General features: G+C 45.8%; 1 protein-coding gene across 1 annotated transcript; it reads right to left on the bottom strand.

Annotated features, from left to right (window-relative positions):
• Positions 1-1,866: 1,866 nt before the first annotated feature.
• LOC139933548 (calmodulin-regulated spectrin-associated protein 3) lies at positions 1,867-16,682 on the bottom strand. Its single transcript, XM_071927660.2, has 19 exons — positions 16,550-16,682; positions 12,713-12,990; positions 12,342-12,482; positions 12,125-12,211; positions 11,924-11,959; positions 11,237-11,284; positions 9,896-10,034; positions 9,194-9,333; positions 8,757-8,850; positions 8,579-8,630; positions 8,410-8,471; positions 8,293-8,323; positions 5,576-8,099; positions 5,346-5,467; positions 4,901-5,187; positions 4,575-4,677; positions 3,795-3,907; positions 3,547-3,665; positions 1,867-3,302 (listed from the first exon to the last, which is right to left on the bottom strand). Exons 1-19 carry the CDS (start codon positions 16,680-16,682, stop codon positions 2,979-2,981), a joined length of 4,833 nt encoding a protein of 1,610 aa, XP_071783761.1. The 3' UTR covers positions 1,867-2,978.
• Positions 16,683-18,198: the final 1,516 nt, after the last annotated feature.

Genomic DNA, 18,198 nt, shown 5'->3' on the forward strand with positions numbered 1-18,198 from the left:
AACTGAGAGGAAAAACTTTTCTTATTTCTGTAGCCACTGCTGTTGTTAACAGACCGGTGTTGCGTCTATCCAGTTCAGTGGTGCGCGATGAGCTGGGAATATATAGAGAATTCGCTTGGTTTCCACGCCTTCGTCGAGATTTATTAACACCCCCTGCACACACACACACACACACACACACACACATACATACATACACACACACTTCGCACGCACGCGCGCGCGCATATGTGTACAAACACACACGCACACTCCCTCGGGCATTTGTTCCAGGACTTTTTGACAGAGACAGTAAAGTAGGCTACCCAAGGGAAGGGCTCAGTAAACCATAAATTCTTTAACATTATACCACAGTCAGGGGAACACTAAATAGAAAATGACTGTAAAGGCTAGCTGTAAACGTAATTGATTAGGGTACTACTTGGCACCAGAGACAGCTCAGACTAGGACTGACACCGTGCCAACTTCTGCGCACAAGGTGCTATAGCCCTCAGATAAGATAAGATAAGATAAGATAAGATAAGATAAGATAAGATAAGATAAGATAAGATAAGATAAGATAAGATAAGATAAGATAAGATAAGATAAGATAAGATAAGATGTGTGACTGGTAGTATCCTCTTCCTCTCTTCTTGGAATCAGTTTTCCAATCTGATTGGAAAAGAGAGGGAGAGGATACTACCTGTCACATATCCATCTCAGCCAGTCATTGGATCTGAGTCTTAACATTTTATTTTTCTTCAAGCAAGTGTGAAATTCTGCCATCGGAGTGAGATAGCCTAATTTCACTTTCCAAAGCAAGTCTACTTGTTTCAATTTTCTTCTGTGATGTAGGACCTATCTATCCTTTTCTTAATATTAGTGGAGTGATCTGCCTTATTCTGCCCTGTTTCAAGATATTGGCACTAGAAAATTCCTGAAACAAGTGTAAACAAGTGAAATGATCTCACCCTGCTGGCGGTTTTTTATTTGTTTTAACAAAAATAAGATTTCAAGACTGACTATGAGACTGGATGATAGTTTTTGCAATGCAATTCTTTCTTTTTATCATTTTGAAGAGTGTGATCGAAATCCACCCAAGTGGACCCCCTCCCCCAAGCAATGAAGGTGTAGCTTTATGAGGGTGAAGATGGGACTGAGAGATGAGGGGGGTTGAGCCTGTTTAAGTTCGAGGAGTTCAGAATGTTCTCTTTTTGCTCTCACCTGTCGCCCAAGGGAACACACAGAAATACAGGTCTTATCAAAACTGGATAGGGAGGAGAAAGGGGCAAGGATGCATGGGAAAACTTAACAGTGTTGGTAATAAAAGGAGCTTTGTCATGTAACATTTCAACTGATACTGGGAAAATTGGAAACATGCCAAGCCTTTTTTTCCCTTCGTTTTCATCTCGTCATTTCGTCTTTTTTTATGGTGTCAAGAAAATGGCAATCTCAGCAATATTTCAGTCTGTAGGCCTGACTCAACCCTCCAGCCCCACCTGTATTAATCACATAATCTATCATTGTATATCTTTATATCTGTATCCTGATCACTGCAGTTCCATCATACTCAGGTCCATACAGGAACGTTATGCAACAAGCTAAATTCCAATATGACAACCTTCAGTGTCATGATGGATGTGCCTATATAAAAGTGTATATGTCACTAAAATTCATAAGCAATGGTTGGTATCTCACTGCAGAAATTATGAAATGTTCCCAAGAGAAACAGGTCAGGTGGGTGGAGGAGGAAACCAGCAGAAACAGGACAATAGTGAGAGGGAGGGAGGCAGAGGCAGGGAGCGAGAATAAGATAGATCGAAAGAGAGAGAGACAGCTCAATCAGCCAAGTTTAATCCGGTCTGTCATTTCACACATGAAAGCTGGTTTGAAACACACCTATTTTATTCTGCCTACTGTACCATGAAGGCCACAACCCAGTTATCTCTTAATTTTAGCATGGCGTGATAGTTTGTTTACAGTTGCTTACTCTTGTCATCCTCTTCAGTGTACAAAAGTTGCTTAATTGGCATCTAATGCTCATATACCCACTGCCCACACAGCCTTATGAAACCACACATTTTCACTGCGATATCATAGTGAAATAAGATTTTACCACATAAATAACCATTCATGCTGTAGTGATCCTTCTCTGACAATCACAGATATATTTACAGGTCTTTGACTCGCTCCTAAAAACATTTTTACTCTCCTCTATTCACAGAACACTTCTTTATATGGGTATGGCTATCTTTCATTTTGAAAAACAAATGTGCTTTGATCCATCTACTGACAGTTGTTTGTAGAATTAAACTTGAAAACTGTACAAAAGAAAAGTCCTGCCAGTCACTCTGACATGAGAAGGCATTTACAGGTTTGTTTTCTCTGTTGTTTGGCTTAAGGTATAAAACAGATACCGTGGTGTTCGACAAAGACTTCAGTCCAACATTGTCATGTGAAGAACCAGTGGCTTTTGGAACAAATTCTCCTTATTCTTTGTGAAAGTCAATGTCAATAAACACAACTTATTACGCAACGTTTCCTTTTCTTCTTACAGAAAAAAACCCAGTGATTTTCAGTCTACATTTCAAACAATGAAATTATAAGTAATAAGACCTTATTACAATTATGAGTAACCGCTCATTGTGCAATTAAATTAACATTTTCCAAAACGTTCCACGGTGTCCTCTGGATGTGACGTGTCTCAGGGCTCGTTTTAGGGAAGAAGGTTGTGTTGTACCATTTTCATGCACATGAAGGGGAGTACAAATAACTCTTTGAGTATTAAGTATTTCTAGTAAAATTCAAGGGCAAGAGAGGTAACCTGTGTGTGTGTGTGTGTGTGTACACACCTGCGCACATGCATATGCTCATATGTGTGCATATGAATAACTGCATGTTTTTTATGTTTGAATATAGCTTTCACTATAACAACTTGGTGATTTTAGTGTTATCTTACATCATTCTGTCATGAGGTCTTATGTGATGGTACGTTTTCCTCACTTGGACACAGCAGCCTTCTTAGTAATGCTTGCTCTCCTGCTTCCTCCTCCTCCTCCTCCTCCGTACCAAAGGTGGCTAGGGATGGTGAAGGCATCCACACTCATGCCCATGGTTTTAGAGGGGATAGCGCTGAACTGCTTCCTGTCCGAACTGTATTTGTAGATGGACTCCACCTGGACGGAGCTTATTGTCCGCGGGCCCATGCCAGCCAATCGTGCGAGCTCCTGGGTGTCGGGGTTCATGGTGTACACGCCCCGGAACTGGCAGCTGGCATCACGGAACAGGATGAGGAAGTGGTTGGCAGGACTCTTCTCCATCTCCTGAGGGTGGAAGAAGGTAGGGAAGGAGAGTAAGAGAAAGGAGAGGGAGTTGTTCATCTTGACCGAGCATTTTAGTCTGCATCTGCTTGTATGTGAGCCACGGTGTGCATCTAATTGTACGATAATCAAATGTGAACAAGTAACCTAGCACAGTGCTTAAAAAAGCACAAAGTATAACAACAGGATTTGATCGACCAGTGTCGTGAATTTTACCAAAAAGGTATCAAAGAACTGAATCCTCTACCTCAACTATCTTGTTCTTTTGTGTCTCGTTGACCTTGCCAGCCAGACAGCAGCGAGAGAGAGCATTGTGAATGATGAATTTGTTGGACTTGAAGCTTGGCTCCTTGAAGAGTTTTGGACCTGCAAATGCGAACACACACACACACACACACATACTACTATTTACACAAATGCATGTATGCAAACAAATAGAAACACTTTGACGTTAAATACTGGTAGTCAAGAACTGAGAGATATGCTGTGTAGTACCAGTGTATTCTGGGACAGGCGAGGTGCCGTTGGAACCAGTCTCCCAGTCCTTATCTCCATTCTGATTGGTCAGTCTGCTCGGTGACATACATCGCAAAGGTGAAGCAGGATGGCTGTTGGAGAGACGTCAAACAATGAGTAGGGCCCACTCAGTCTTACCTGTATTGTTCGGATCCCTTGTACTATCCAGAACTTACTGATGCGTTTTAATGACTCGTGTAATATCAATGTGAACTGCCCTGTTCACATACTTGAACCCTGGAAGCAATTCAGCCATTCACAGGAGGTGTTCAAGTTCTAAATACACCTAACCTGGTTGAGCCCAGAGTCAAAGAAGGAGAGAGAGAGAGAGAGAGAGAGAGAGAGAGAGAGAGAGAGAGAGAGATTTTCAGCCCTGAGGAGGAACCTGACAGGTCTCCAATTAATTAGTTTTTTCGTTGAGCTGGAAGCATATTTGTACCCTGGCTGCTAGTCAAGCATATATGAATACATGAGTGAGCTGGAGCAAAGACAAGGAGGGAGAGACAGAAAAAGTGTGTGCATGTGCATCTACAGTATGTGACAGCACATTTTGTTTTGTGATTGATTGTTGATTAGTTAGATTTAGGTAGGTTTGTTCTTTGTAAAGTCCTTTGAGACATGCTTTTGTGATGAAGGGCTATAAAAATAAACTTGACTTGACTTGGCTTAACACAACTTAAAGGCAGAGGTCGGAAGAAAAAAATGTATGAATGAGAGGAAAGAGGCAAAGAAATGACCAAGGGAGAAAGAGGAGCGTACCTGGGGGGTTTCTTAGTGGGGTTGCTGCCACTGTTTCCTGGTTCATCAGCCATGGCTGCCAGGTTGAGGGAGGAGTGAGAGTAGACCTTAGTCAACTTAGAGCCTTGAGAAACAGAGACAGAGGAAGGAGAGAGAGAGAGAGAGAGAGAGAGAGAGAGAGAGAAGAAACAAAGGAAGACAACTGTGAGAAGAACAAAAGAAGAAAAGTCAACCTGTAGAAACTTTTAGTCTATAGTGTTGCCAGTTGAACCATCAACCAATACTCTACTTGACACAGTGAATATTGTGAACTGGTCAATAATTCTCTGTTTCTCTTTCTACATTACCTGCAGTTCCCTTGGCTGGGCTCTGGGACAGCTGTGACTCCTCCCTGGTCATGCTGCGGGGCCGCGAGCGAGTCTTCTTGACGGCAGCTCGTCCTGGATTGGCTGGTTTCTGCCGCAGCACTTTGTCCAGGTCAGCCATGATCCTGAGCTGGTGCCGCCGCGCGTACTCCTCTCGTGTGAAATCTCCACGGCGAGCGGGCGTAGCAGGAGGGGTGGGGGAGGGGGAGGTGGTGCCAGCAGGAGGCGTGTGAGAGGGAGAGCCCCTTCTGTCTTCTAAGGAGGCTGGTCTGAGGATGGGAGACGTTAAGGTTGCTTTGACATGGGCTCAGTTTAGCTTTTAATGTTTGAGCTGACAAATGTACACATTCAAACACTGAAAAGTTTGATTCAAGCTTTATGTATGTGTGTGTATGCAGGTGCATGCATGCATGTATGTGAGTGTTACCTGTTTTCCCTGTCTTGCTCATGCCACTGTTTCCTCCTCCTCAGCTCCTCGCTTCTCTTCTGCTGTCTCTCCAACAACAATGCTCTACGCTGGGCCATCTCCTCTTCACTATGTACCTCACCCTACAAACACACACACACACACACACACATCATAATTGTATTGTACAGACATTACTGTCACAAGGTATATGTACATGCAAAACAAGCTCCTGTTTCCCTTCTACTCACCTTAAAGAATAATCCTATTCCTCCTCTTGTCCCCAGCTCACTCTGCTCTCCACTCGGTTCCAAAGCTTCTGTCTGTCTTGTCTGTTCCTCTCTGGATTCTGTTTGCTGTTCTGACGACTCCATGGCTTCTGCTGCCAGATCCAGCTGCTCTGTGGGATCCGCAGGTTCTCCAGCCAGTTCTCTAGCGGGTTCCACGGCAGATTCTGTTTGGTCACTCATAGAATCCGAGGAAAACTCATGCCCCTCATCTGTTGGTTCATCACTGGCCCCCTCTGGCCCTCCCATGGATGACAGTGACACCTCAATCAGGCTGCAACGCTTCTCTGCAACTCCTCCTCTCCCTCCTTCCCCTGCTGCACTGTACGCTGCTGAAAGTGACAGAGTCTCGCTCTCAAATGAGCACTCCGAAGGAGCGCCTGAGCTGCTGCCGTCGGCAGCACCAGGACGCTCTCTTCTGAGCTGGGGCAAGGCTGCCAGGCTTCCCCCTACCTCCCCATCCTCCTGCTCCAGCTCCAGGCTGAACTGGGTGGGAGTCTCGCTAGATCCTGTTTCTGAGGCGCTCTCCTCAGGCTGTGGCTGCTGGGCAGGCTGGGGAGACTCCTGGGGAGTCCGCGGCCCGCCAATGCGGAAGGAAGAGGTGGTCTGCACTTGACACTTGCTGGGCGACACGCGGCGCAGGTGGGGGAGGGTGTCCACATTCTGGGGTGGCGTTAAGACACGGGTGAGCGGGGGGAACTTGAGCTCGGAGGGCCGTGGATGAGGCTGGTGAGGGGGGCGTGGGTGGTGTTTGGGGCTGCGGGGAGTGGAGGAGGAGAGGATCTTAGTGCGGGGGGCGGGGCAGGAGGAAGAAATGACGTTTTTGGGGGAAGTGGAGGAGGTGTGCATGAGAGAACGCCGTGAGGGGGAGGTGGCAGAGGAGGCGGCAGCAGGAATGACCCAAGCTTTAGTGGTGCTCCTGGTAGAAGCCTTAGTCGGGGTCCGTGGCGGTGTTTTGGTGGGGGTGCGGGGAGGGGTTTTGGGTGGTGTTCTGGGGTTGCTTTTAGGTGTTGATTTTGCCGTGGTTTTGGGTGTATTTTTGGGTGGAGTTCTCTGTTTGCCCATGAGTTGCTGTTGCTGTTCAGTCAGTTTCTGCATGTCCTTCTGCAGTGACTGCAGAGCTTCACTCAGTTTCTGCACCACTTCATTATACTCCATTAGGGCCTCACCTCCTTTCTCTTTCTCTCCCCCTTTCTCTTTCTCTGTCCCTTTCTTACTTTCAACAGAGAACGTGACCTGCTTCTCTAGTCGAGGTGGATGGTGGGCATTTCCTTCAGTTGGCCTCTCTTTCTCCCTCTCTCCCTCTCTTTCTTTATCCTTCTTTTCTGTCTCCTCCTTCTCCTCCTCCTGTTTCAGTTGCTCCTCCATGCGAGTGAGGCGCTCCTCCAGAGTTATATTATCCTCCTCTGCTCCTTCCCCTCCTCCCTCTCCTTGCTCTCTCTTCAGCTGAAGGAAGGCGGTTTTTCCCAGCCTCTGTCTGTGCTTGGAGAAGATGGCTTCAATACGTCTTTTCTGGGCTTCAATGCTTTTGCGTTTTTCCTCCAGACGAGCGCCCAACTCCCAGGCCTCAGAGCCCGGCTCCGGGGCTCTGGGACCCGGGCTGTCCTGGCGGCCAGGCCCCCCTGCTGGGGTGGAGGGTGTATGCGGGGTTCCTGGGGTGGTTGGGGTCGGGGTCGGGGTACAGGCTGACTCCTCTCCTGGAGCAGGGGGCTGTCTTCTTCTGCTGTCTCGTCGCTCAGCAAAACTGGTCATGCGTGGACTGTTGCTGGTGCTGTGGTTACCTTGGCGGCCATTACTGGGTCGGAGATTACCGGGAGTGTTTCTAGGAATATCGTCTGATGCTTCAGAGGAGTCGACACTGCCATCTCGTAGCACAGAGTCGTCGTCACGTGACATATCGGGGGTCCGCTTGGATCTCTCCCTCTTCTCTCCCCTTCCTTGCCTCTCAGTGTCACCCAATTCTCCTCCAACAGGCCGGTAGAAGATTCCAGAGCGGCAGGGGGCGGAGCTACTGAGCTGGGCAGTATCAACCTCAGGAGAGTGCAGGAAGAAGCCAGCAGGGGCTCCCTCTGGACGCAACCTGGGCTCTGGCCTTCCTCCCACCCCTCCTCTTCCTCCCCTTCCACCTTTCTCTGCTGTCTTTCCCTTCTTTCCATCTTTGCCTCCAGGAGTGTGGACGGCCTGCAGTGCCTCCTCGATGGTTGGCAGCTCTCCCAGTGGAGGTGTGTGCGAGTGTGTGTGAGGTCCCCAGGAAGAGCGCTGTGAGGGGGCAGAAGCGCTGACCAGGTGGCTGAGGTCTTCTGGGGGGCTGTACGGGACACAAACCATCCCTGATGATGTCATTGGTGATGTCATCGCAGGGATGCCAGTGGTCAGGCTGTCAGTGCTGACAGAGCGCAGGACAGAATCTATAGGGTTGCCCATGACAATGTCAACGTCACTGTCCAGCCCAAACGGTATGCTGAAAGTCACCGCTGAGAGAGGACGACTGGAGAGAGGTGGATGCACAGATTGATGGAAGGACAGATGGATGGGTTGTACAAGACAAGTCATGAAAAGGGAGGGATGATAGAGTAAGGAAGAAAAGCAAAGTGAGAAGATCAAAGAAACAATTCTGATAAAATGTGAAAGTAATTAAACATTTTCTAAACAAGCCATGTTAAACGTTTCAGTGTAGCTACCTTATTTGTTTCTTGGTCCAGGTTTTGCTTTCTGGAAAGGCAGATAAGAAAAAATTCAATAAGTCTATGTCAATTACAATCCAAGAAACATATTTCTAAACACTCCCTATTTCTTACCAGGTGACACTGGGGAGGAGATGGGCACAAAGGGCTGTTTGAAGATGAAGGAGGGAGAACCACTGGAACAGAACAAGCAAACATAAAATGTAATGTTTCAGTTGTGTGTGTGTGTGTGTGTGTGTGTGTGTGTGTGTGTGTGTGTGTGGTAGTGGAGGGATGCTGGTACCTGTTGCTATTCCCGCTGACAGGACTTGTGCAATCCAACAACCCTGAGGCATCTGAAACACACAGAAGCACTGTCATATTAATGTCTAATCATCAATGTGATACCCATACGTCAAACACTCAAACAGCCAATGAAACAATGTTAACGGATTTTTTTTAATGTATTATAAGTAACAGACCTGTGAGGTCAAGTGGTTGCATGGGCTGGACAAAGTCAGGCTTCTGAATCTCAAACCACTCCAGCAGCTCAGCTATGAAACTCATGATGTTCACCTGAGGAAAAGAACATAGGTTACTGTGGAGGCAGCTCACACATGTGAACACACTTCAGACACAGAATCAGCAAATTATCTTGGTGACTTTGGTTGAGAGACATGTTGACAACTCAACACACAAAGTTCACACAAATCACACAAAGTTTCAGTACAGTAGCACGTGTCAGAAGGACATCATACGCAGTGCAAAGGGCACACAATGGACACTGGACTGTAAACACATTCAACACTTGTACACATGCTGCCTGCTTTCCCCCACATACATCTCTCTGGCTCCTCACAAAAAACATACTGATCTTAGTATATTGATTACTGTGGAAATGTGAAAGGTGGGTGCCTACATGCAGAGCTGGTGGGGCGTAGAGCAGGTCCTCCACAGCCAGGGGGCAGCAGCTCTGCAGACTGTTCTCACAAAACTCTGTGATCATCTGCAGGTTGTACAGGCTGTCCGCCACTGACATGGTGTCCTTCAGACACACGTCTGGGAGAGGCAGGGCAGTAGAGTCAGGGTTGAGAGGAAAAAAGTATTCAGTTATAGGGATGCACAAATGTGTGTGCAGCGTGCGTGTCAGAGAGTAATCATTATGTTTTGAATAAGTAAAACCTAGTTCATTTTAATCCCTTGGGAATATGGGTTATTTCCTTTGAAAGGCTTTGAAAAATGAAATTCACTGAACTGCAGACCAAAGCTTATTCAAAATATGGAACATGTTTTGCATACACATTCAAAACTACCCTGCATAGTCTCATTTACAGCTGAAATGTTTGTACGGATGTACTAATAAGGAAATTCAGAAAAACTGCTAACTCAGTGAATAGAATATATTTTCAAATTGACGCATTTTTTGATTAATTAGGCCTATGTGGTGGACTGGAGGATTATTTTTATCTAGCTTCCACCATTCAAGCTGTTTAGTATCTCACAAGATAAGTCAAACTTAAACATTTCAAATATCTGAAACCATTTTCAAATGTATTTTGTCAATTGTGCGTGTGCCTGTGTGTGTTTGTGTCTGTGAATGTGAATGTGAATGTGTGTGTACCCTCCAGAGGCAGCAAGCTGGGGCAGTAGTAGTGCAATGCAGCAGCTATAGCGCAGCCGTTAGACAGATCTTTGACCCCATAGACCAGAGGAAAAGTAGGAGTCAGCTTAGACTGCACCTTATCCTTCCTATAGCGGATCTAAAGAAGAAAGAGAGGAGAGGAAGAGGAGGAGAGAGAGAAGAAGAAAAAGAAGAAGAGAGTTGTGCATGGAGAAGCATGGAAAAAGGAACAGCAAGTGGGCGGTAAGGGGAAGAGCAGAGGGACAGGAGGAGAGGGGCAGATACACAAAAAATTACAGATATGAAAATAGAAAAAAAGGCATAAGTATTTAATGTTGAGAGAGTTGTTACAGACATATAAGTGGCAAACGAAAGATCAAATCAGCCAGGATTGTCCCTCCTCCAGACAATACTGCTAAACAAAGAAATAACACCATCGACTCAAACTGTGAAGCCAGCCAACATCCAATAAAATTGCAAAGAGAATAAAACTAACAGAAACCAAGCACAAGACCAACAATGCCTCAATACACACACACACACACACACACACACACACACGCAGACACTCACACCAGAAGGTGCAGTGCACAGCTAAAAAAAAAAAAGGCATTGCAGTGAAAACAACAGATACAAAAACATGGGTAGAAAAAATGTGAGTGGTAGTGGAATGGGGAAGATTGCCCTCTGGTGTCCATGCAGCAGAAACAGGCAGTGGAGGCACCTGGGCCTCAATCTCCAATCAACCACTTTTGATCGGGTAAAAACTACACAGTCAGAATAAAACTGCCGAAAGGGAAAGCAAGTGAATTCTATCAAAAACAAAAACCCTGATGCTATAACCCCCTTTAGCAATGGGCACACAAGAGCCAAAATACACAGAGAGAATCCCGTCAACACAAAACAACTGCTGCATGTCTAAGTGCATGAACTGTAACTAATGTCGAATGACGTTACGGAGCCCTGCTGCAGGAGGACCGAGATGTCGGTAAACACAGTACTGTAATTGACTCAACATTCAAGAGTAATGTCCAGTTGTATAATGCCTCCCATAGCATGGCTTTGTAACACATACACCTCAAAGAAAAGCAATAAAATATAAATAAATATGGATAAGCAGTGTTAACAACTAAGGAGTTTTAACTGATCCATCCAACCTCGGGGTTGGAGTGGCAATTAGTTCGTAGTCTGTATGTCAGTCATTCCGCTGATTTGATTGACAGCGTGAGAAGAGGTGTGGCGATTCGTCAGTCTGTCTGTCAGTCAAGTATGTTGCTACGAGAGACAAGGAGGAGGAGGAGGAGGAGGAGGGTGAGAGAAGAGTGGCGTGTTATACATTACCACTGGCGGCTTATTCCCCGACTCCTTCAAACAAAAAGCGATAGCATGCTGGATGGGGGATGGCAGAGAGAGGGAGACAAGCATAAATGACAAGGGGGCCGGTCATCATGGGAACCGCCACACCACACAGTCACATGGCACTGCTCAGGGAGAAGAGAGCAACAGGGAAGGAGGAGAGAGGGGCGACAAGTAAGGGGGCAGAGATACTGGAATAACAAACTCTAACAAAGTCATTTCACCACCCTTCACTGCTCCATGCCCTCCCTCCTCTCCATCATCTCCTTCTCCCCCTCAGCTCTGATAACTGGGCAGTTTGAGATGAAACTGAGACACAGATGACCGATTGCAATAGACCAAGGTCAAAAACCCAGCGTCCAAAACATCATCAGTTAACAATAAGCAGTTACAGTACGTATGCGTGGTATCTCATCGGTCAGTTCAAAAGGTCAAGATTTTCTGAAAGACATTACTGTCCTACGCAAACACACCTCAAATGGGACAGAGAAGAGGTATGTATAGCATTTCCAGCAGGCACAATAATGTCAGCCATAGCAGACAGACAGACAGAGAGAGAGAGAGAGAGAGAGAGAGAGGGAGAGACAGAGAGAGAGAGAGAGAGAAAGGCAGAGACAAAGAGAAAGAAAAGAGAGAGACAGGGACAGAGAGACAGGAAGAGAGGACACTTACTGGGACTAGTTTCCAGTACCAACGGGTGGAGGGACACTGCCAGGCAGAAGCAAGGCATGAGGACAGAACAGGGGAAGAAGACAAAAAAAGCAGAGCAAGGTAGATGTTAGAAGCTTTAGCAACACGGCATTATAGTCTGTTGTAAAAAATTGCGTATGCGTGTGTGTGTGTGTGTGTGTGTGTGTGTGTGTGCATTTTCACCGTTTCCTGAGCAGGCTGCAGGTCTGTACACGTCTGAGATTTGGGAGGCTCTTCTTCTTCTGTGCTTTCTCTCAACTTCTGGTTCAGCTGTATGCACACACAACCACAGTTAAACAAATGGCAGCCTAACATTACTATACAGCATTCATTGATCTTGAATGATGAAGGTTTTAGAATAACAGTGTCTCAGATAAACACTGTGGCGCTGTGCTCTCACCCTGTTGACCCAGAAGAGCAGAGCGTTCTCCCACGGAGCCCCGGCCCCCATCTGCTCCGCCTCCACTGCCATCTTCACCCGGCCCACTGTCTCTTTGGCAGCCAGTGACATCAGTGCGTCAATCAGGGCTAGGTGGGCCTTCTGCACCCATCACAAGAGGGGAAACAACTGTCACGGACGAGGGTAGCAGGGTAGTAGTTTGTTATTCAAAAAGGAGAGTGGACAGTCCACAAACATTGTTTTTAATTTACCTAGACAGTACATCATGGCAGATTTGATTTTGTATACAAACTGGACAGATGGAATCTCAAAAAGAACAATAGAGGAACACACACACACTCTCACACACACAGCCACACCCACGCACACACCGTCTTGATGGGGATGTGGCTGAGGTCCTCCTCGGTGACGTCTGCATCCTGGTCCTTGGGGGTGAAGCCCTTCTTAATGAGGAGCTGCAGCAGGGCTGAGTTGTTGGCAGGGGATCCCTGCGATGCGGGCAGGGAGACCCCGTGGGCCTGGGCTAACAGGGCCTGGGCTCGGCAGTAGAGCTCCGGGGAGAGCAGCAGCTTGGACACGGCCGGCTTGAGGTGCTCTTGTTCATACTGGTCCTTGTAAAGTGGATCACGCAGCTCCACCGGAACATTCTCTGAACGGGGAGAGATGACGACACAGAGAGGTTTTTCAACGTGTAGAAAGGAGAGACGCACTGTGCTTATGAACAGAAAGAAGCACAGAATTAATATTTCAGTGGATGACACCAGCTGACTGAGTCTTCCTGAACATTGTCTACAAGGGGAAGGCACTCATTCAACAGCTCAAGGGCATTCTCTGTGCCGCATGTGAGGAGAGACAGACCCATGAAGGAGTCTATAGGGCAGATATAAGGGATACAGGAAGCAGAGAGGGGACAAACTGAGTCAGCTTCCCTAAATTGTTCTCTTAAGGGAGAGGGGAGCAGACTGGTTCAACTGTAGAGACTTTCTTTATGAAAGCACTGTCCCATGTGGAAGAGGTCACACAGGTCACACAGGCCCCTGGCAAGAGCCTACAGCGCTACTATCTTCTGTTCTGGGAGAGAGACAGGGAAAACTAAGTAACTGCTGGGCAAACCCGAAAAAAAGTTTTTCCATAAAGGAAATTAGGTGACAATAAGTGACAACTTCTGCAGGGAGACTGAAGGAGAAGAGTGAATAAGTCCCTTCCAGAGATAATGTCATCATCTGCATGAGCAGCTCAGCTAGGTTATCCAGACGTGTGTGTGTGTGTGTGTGTGTGTGTGTGTGTGTGTGTGTGTGTGTGTGTGTGCAAGAAGCTCAGACCTATTACATACAACACACCATGGATACTCTATGAGCGGGTCACTTCATAGACACATAGAGGCAGAACACACACAAAAATACACACACACACACACACACACACAGCTTCCCGGGCTGACCCATATTCCAACTCTGCAGTCTGTGGATGGCTGCTCAAGGAGTCAGGATAATCTTGGAGATTGGAGTGGAGTGGACTCTCCCACTCCCACAGGGAACGAGGGGGAATAGTCTTCCACTTCTCTCTGTTTCCTCTGCAGCCTCTGCTCCTACTCTCTAATCCCTCTCACTAATTCCACCCATTCCTTTACTTCTCGTCGGTCCATACACTGAAGACTCCAACTCCTTGTCGTTGCCACTTCTTCCTCCTCTCTGTACCTAATGTAAGCTTTCTTATGCAACCCCTTCTTCCCCTCCTCTCCCCCTCTCCCTATATCTAAACACCTAATTTTCTCTGCAGTGCTCAAATCCAGCAAACACTGAGGAGGGGAACAGTGGGGATCAAGAGAAGAGAAGAGAAGAGAAGAGGAGAAGAGAAGAGAAGAATTATTTGCAGTACCATTTGAGAGAAAAACGACAGTGAAATTTGAATGGAATTTCAAACAAACATCAGCTAAGCCAGATGCAAAGTGTGGAGAGCAGTCTAGAAAAATAAATGTAAACAACAGCTACTGAAAAAAGAACACTAATATGATTCACATCTTTCAAATTAATGTCATGCAGTGTAACACACACACCCCAGTGCAGTGTGACACACACTCATCACTCACAGTCAGAGTTATGAAAAGTGATCCACTCTGTACGGGGTTAAACCTTCGCCTTTCACACTCTGCAGCACTGCCGTCACTATGGGAACGGTAGAAGAGGAAACTGGCCATTCTGTCCCAATCAAAGCAGAGGCTGTGGGACTGGACTGTAGAGTAGGGACCGGCTAACCCATTTAGCATAATACTAACCTAATATGGTGGAAACAGAAACAGGCCAGTGGAGCTAAAACAGCACAGCAGCACAGCAGAAAACACTGCCAGAGTGCTGCAGCTTGGTGGCATGTGGCTTTGTTTGTGTGGGTTTTATGTGTATAATCAGGTGTTAGAAATCGCAGTAAATATCACAGTAACAAACAATACATGCAAGTAACAATGCATTATAATGACACTCACCGAAATTCCCATCACACACATACAAACACATGCACACACAAAACTTTGACACAGCCTGGAAGGGGTGATAGAGAATAAGAACACCGAGACTGGCTAATCAAGTGAAATCTGAAGAGGGACAATAAAGCACACACACGCACACACGCGCGCACACGCGCGCGCACACACACCCCCCACACACACACACACACTTCACTTCCTATTGCTAAGATCATATAAAGACAAAGGGATCTCTATAAAATCACTTGGCAAAGTCAGACATGTTCTAAATAAGTGAGAGCAAGGAGGACATAAGTGTGTGTATGTATGTGTGTGTGTGTGTGTGTGTGTGTGTGTGTGTGTGTGTGTGTGTGTGTGTGTGTGTGTGTGTGTGCGTGTACATCACTGACTATTTTTTGCAATGGGTCATCCTTTGGTCATGTCAGGTAAAATAAAATCTCTGGAGGGTAGCTAGCAGAAACCCATGTGTGACATTACTGTTATTTCCTTCCGGGCTTCCATTAAAATTCTATGAGGAACCCAGCTGACAGATAACAATGGAAACCCCCTGGTGAGATGTCTTCAGCTCATCTCTTTTCTCAACCTATTGACTGGTATAGGCTAGACAAAATGTAACAAGACTCTCTGTCCAAAGCTATCACTACAGAAACAAAACAAGGGCAATTACATAGAGATTAACTATGCAAGTTTACTACTGTGCTATTATAGTCTGACATCATTCTATTAGGCAGGAGAGCCTGATCATTATCACTGTGAGCGTATAGAGAGGGCTAATCATAGACTCAGATAAAAACGTGTCAGCTGTTCCCATACTGCTAAACATGCACATTCATTCGAAGTGTATTTTGGACAGTGGAAAACGTTTTCTTAAGATGCGCTGTTGACAACAAACATCTTCAATTAATCCATTATATTTTGGCCACTCAAAACATATTTCGAATGAATGTCATTTCCATGCACGCATACATTTTATGTTATTTTTGTATATCTTGAAAATGTATTATGAAGTACCTGTGAAGCACTGAAAAACCCATTGTCTTATCGACATACAGTACTATGCCACGCGTTAGGCTATATCACAGCGTGCGTAACACTGACACAAATATTATGCGGTCTATTGGCCCATTTACAGCCGGCCCACATAGTATCGGCTAGATATAGATGTACTAGGCCGTCTTGTCTTTGCAAAAAGTATAGCACTGTTTCTTAAATGATATTAGCCTATTTACTGTTATGTTGCCTTTACATATTTTGCCTGGTCAGCTTTATGATGGTAAACCCACTACAGGCCTATAGCCTAACCTGACAAAAGGCTTTGTTGCAATGCAGCGATGACAGCCTCCAGTTCCTTCCCTGCAACATGCACTATTATGAGGAAATTACCTCTCCCTGACACTACTCATATTCATGTAATTGATCTTGTAATTCCGCTTTAGGAATATGCTAAACTGCGTACAGCCTTAACCTGCACCGCCTGGGAGGGAGGGGGACTACAGTGAGCTATGTGGGGCAGCAGGGCAGCGGCTGTGAAGGATGGATGCTGGAGAGGATGACGACGGAGATTCCCTTCAACACCAAACAAAACGACAAAACGCTGATTTAACTCAGAGCCCCATATAGCATGATCAATTATTAAGCGCCCCACCCAAGCAGCGCGTCGCCTTTGGTTATGTGGGCAGCGCTTGTCTGCCTAGAAAAGCGGGTGAAAGCATCATCGGCTGAAGTCTACCTGCAGACCCGTAGGATTTTGCCAGCAGCCACCGGACGCTGGCGCAGATCTTGGCTCGGTTGAAATCGTACTGGTCCAGCGGTTTAATCTCCGGTACCGTGAACGTCTTCTTCATCGTGCTCGCATCCACCATGGCCGAGCTGTTCCGTACGAAGGACACGGAGACACCACCGCACCGGGTAAATGTGATGATGAAGGAGGAAGGAGGGAGGAGGGGAGGAGGGAGGAGGGGAGGAGGAGAGGAGGACTCAGCGGTGCAGCGGTGACATGCTGAACAACAAATGCGTGACAACTACAAGTTCAAAAACAAAGAGTGAAAATAGAAACAGACAATATTAACTGAATCCAAAACAATAACGTACAATAATAAAATATGTCACTTTTACAGTCAATTGTTGACACGCCTTCCACACCCCCCGCCCCCGTGAACGTCACATCTCGGCCACCGGGGCATCACAGAAAGTGTCACCTTTACTTGGCAGGGTTGGGCCCATCCATGAATTGAATTGAGAATGCACGGTAAATTCCAATTCAATACCTGGAGTTGGAATTGGAATGTCACCCAGCTCTAAGGAGAATTGGAGTTGAATTGGAATGACAGGAACAGAATTGATTTCTATTATTATTATTATTATATTATAATTCCCTGAAATTCCACTTTTGAGAGAGGCTGTCTTGACTTGCTAAACATTATAAATCAAACATTCTGAATCAAATAAAAGACAGTTAAACAAATCAAATACATTCAATCATAATAGGCTATATGTATTACGATTACATGTTATGCATTAAAATACCACCTGAAACCTAACACTTGATAACATGATATTCAGTACATATAAGTTATGTATTATCAATACTGAATAGTATTATCTATTACATTACACATAGTGTTAAATAATATAACACTACGTGTAATCTGTGGTAAGAAAAAACAAAAAAAACATGGAATTTCACAGAATTTCATTGAATTAAATTAAACTTCCTGAAATTCCAGTTCAATTCCAATTGTTTCCTGCAGATTTTTTCGAATTCCATTTCCAATTCCAATTCCTCAGTTGAATTGGAATTGATGAGTTCATTCATGAATTGACCCCGATCCTGTTACTTAGCAGGTTCATGTGCGCACGCCGATATTTCCGACAGCACATGAAGGTAGCAGTAGACTGAAGAGGAAACAGACCTGATAAATGGCATGACATGGCTTATCTCTCTGCTCTCTTTCACTAACGGCCTTGGCAGTAGTTAAATGCCATTGGGGATCAACTGATTCACTGTTTCAGCCTGAGAGCCCTTGACAGAATTACCACCGATTTGGATCTCCATATAGGCTGGGGTGGGAAAAACAAATGAGTAACAAAATTAGTAACAGTCTTCCCTTCCTCCATGCAGAGGTGCCCTTGAGCAAGGCACTTCACCCCAACCTTCCACAGCAGAAGGTTGTGGTTGTATTGGGCAGTGCAGAGAAACAGGATGTGTGTTCAGTTGACTTTTGCTGGTTAAATAAAAATTACCACACAGACACACAGGGTGAAGGCTGTCTCCTTTAGAGGTTTAAAGGTCACAGAGCCAAAATCCTGATGAACTTCAGTACATTAAGTTTTGGCCGCTTTTATCTGAAGTGACGACTACAAAGTGCTCCCAGCAAG

Source organism: Centroberyx gerrardi, chromosome 3, assembly GCF_048128805.1.
Source record: "Centroberyx gerrardi isolate f3 chromosome 3, fCenGer3.hap1.cur.20231027, whole genome shotgun sequence".
In the NCBI taxonomy this organism is placed as follows: Eukaryota; Metazoa; Chordata; class Actinopteri; order Beryciformes; family Berycidae; genus Centroberyx; species Centroberyx gerrardi.

What these genes read in the sequence shown, in the direction of transcription:
- LOC139933548 (XM_071927660.2), bottom strand. Translation starts at nt 16,682, where the DNA reads ATGGTGGATGCGAGCACGATGAAGAAGACGTTCACGGTACCGGAGATT. An exon ending in TGCTCTTCTGGGTCAACAGG is followed by an intron (nt 12,212 to 12,341) that starts GTGAGAGCACAG and finishes GTGTGCATACAG; the next exon opens with CTGAACCAGAAGTTGAGAGA. An exon ending in AAAAGAACAAGATAGTTGAG is followed by an intron (nt 3,303 to 3,546) that starts GTAGAGGATTCA and finishes TTCCACCCTCAG; the next exon opens with GAGATGGAGAAGAGTCCTGC.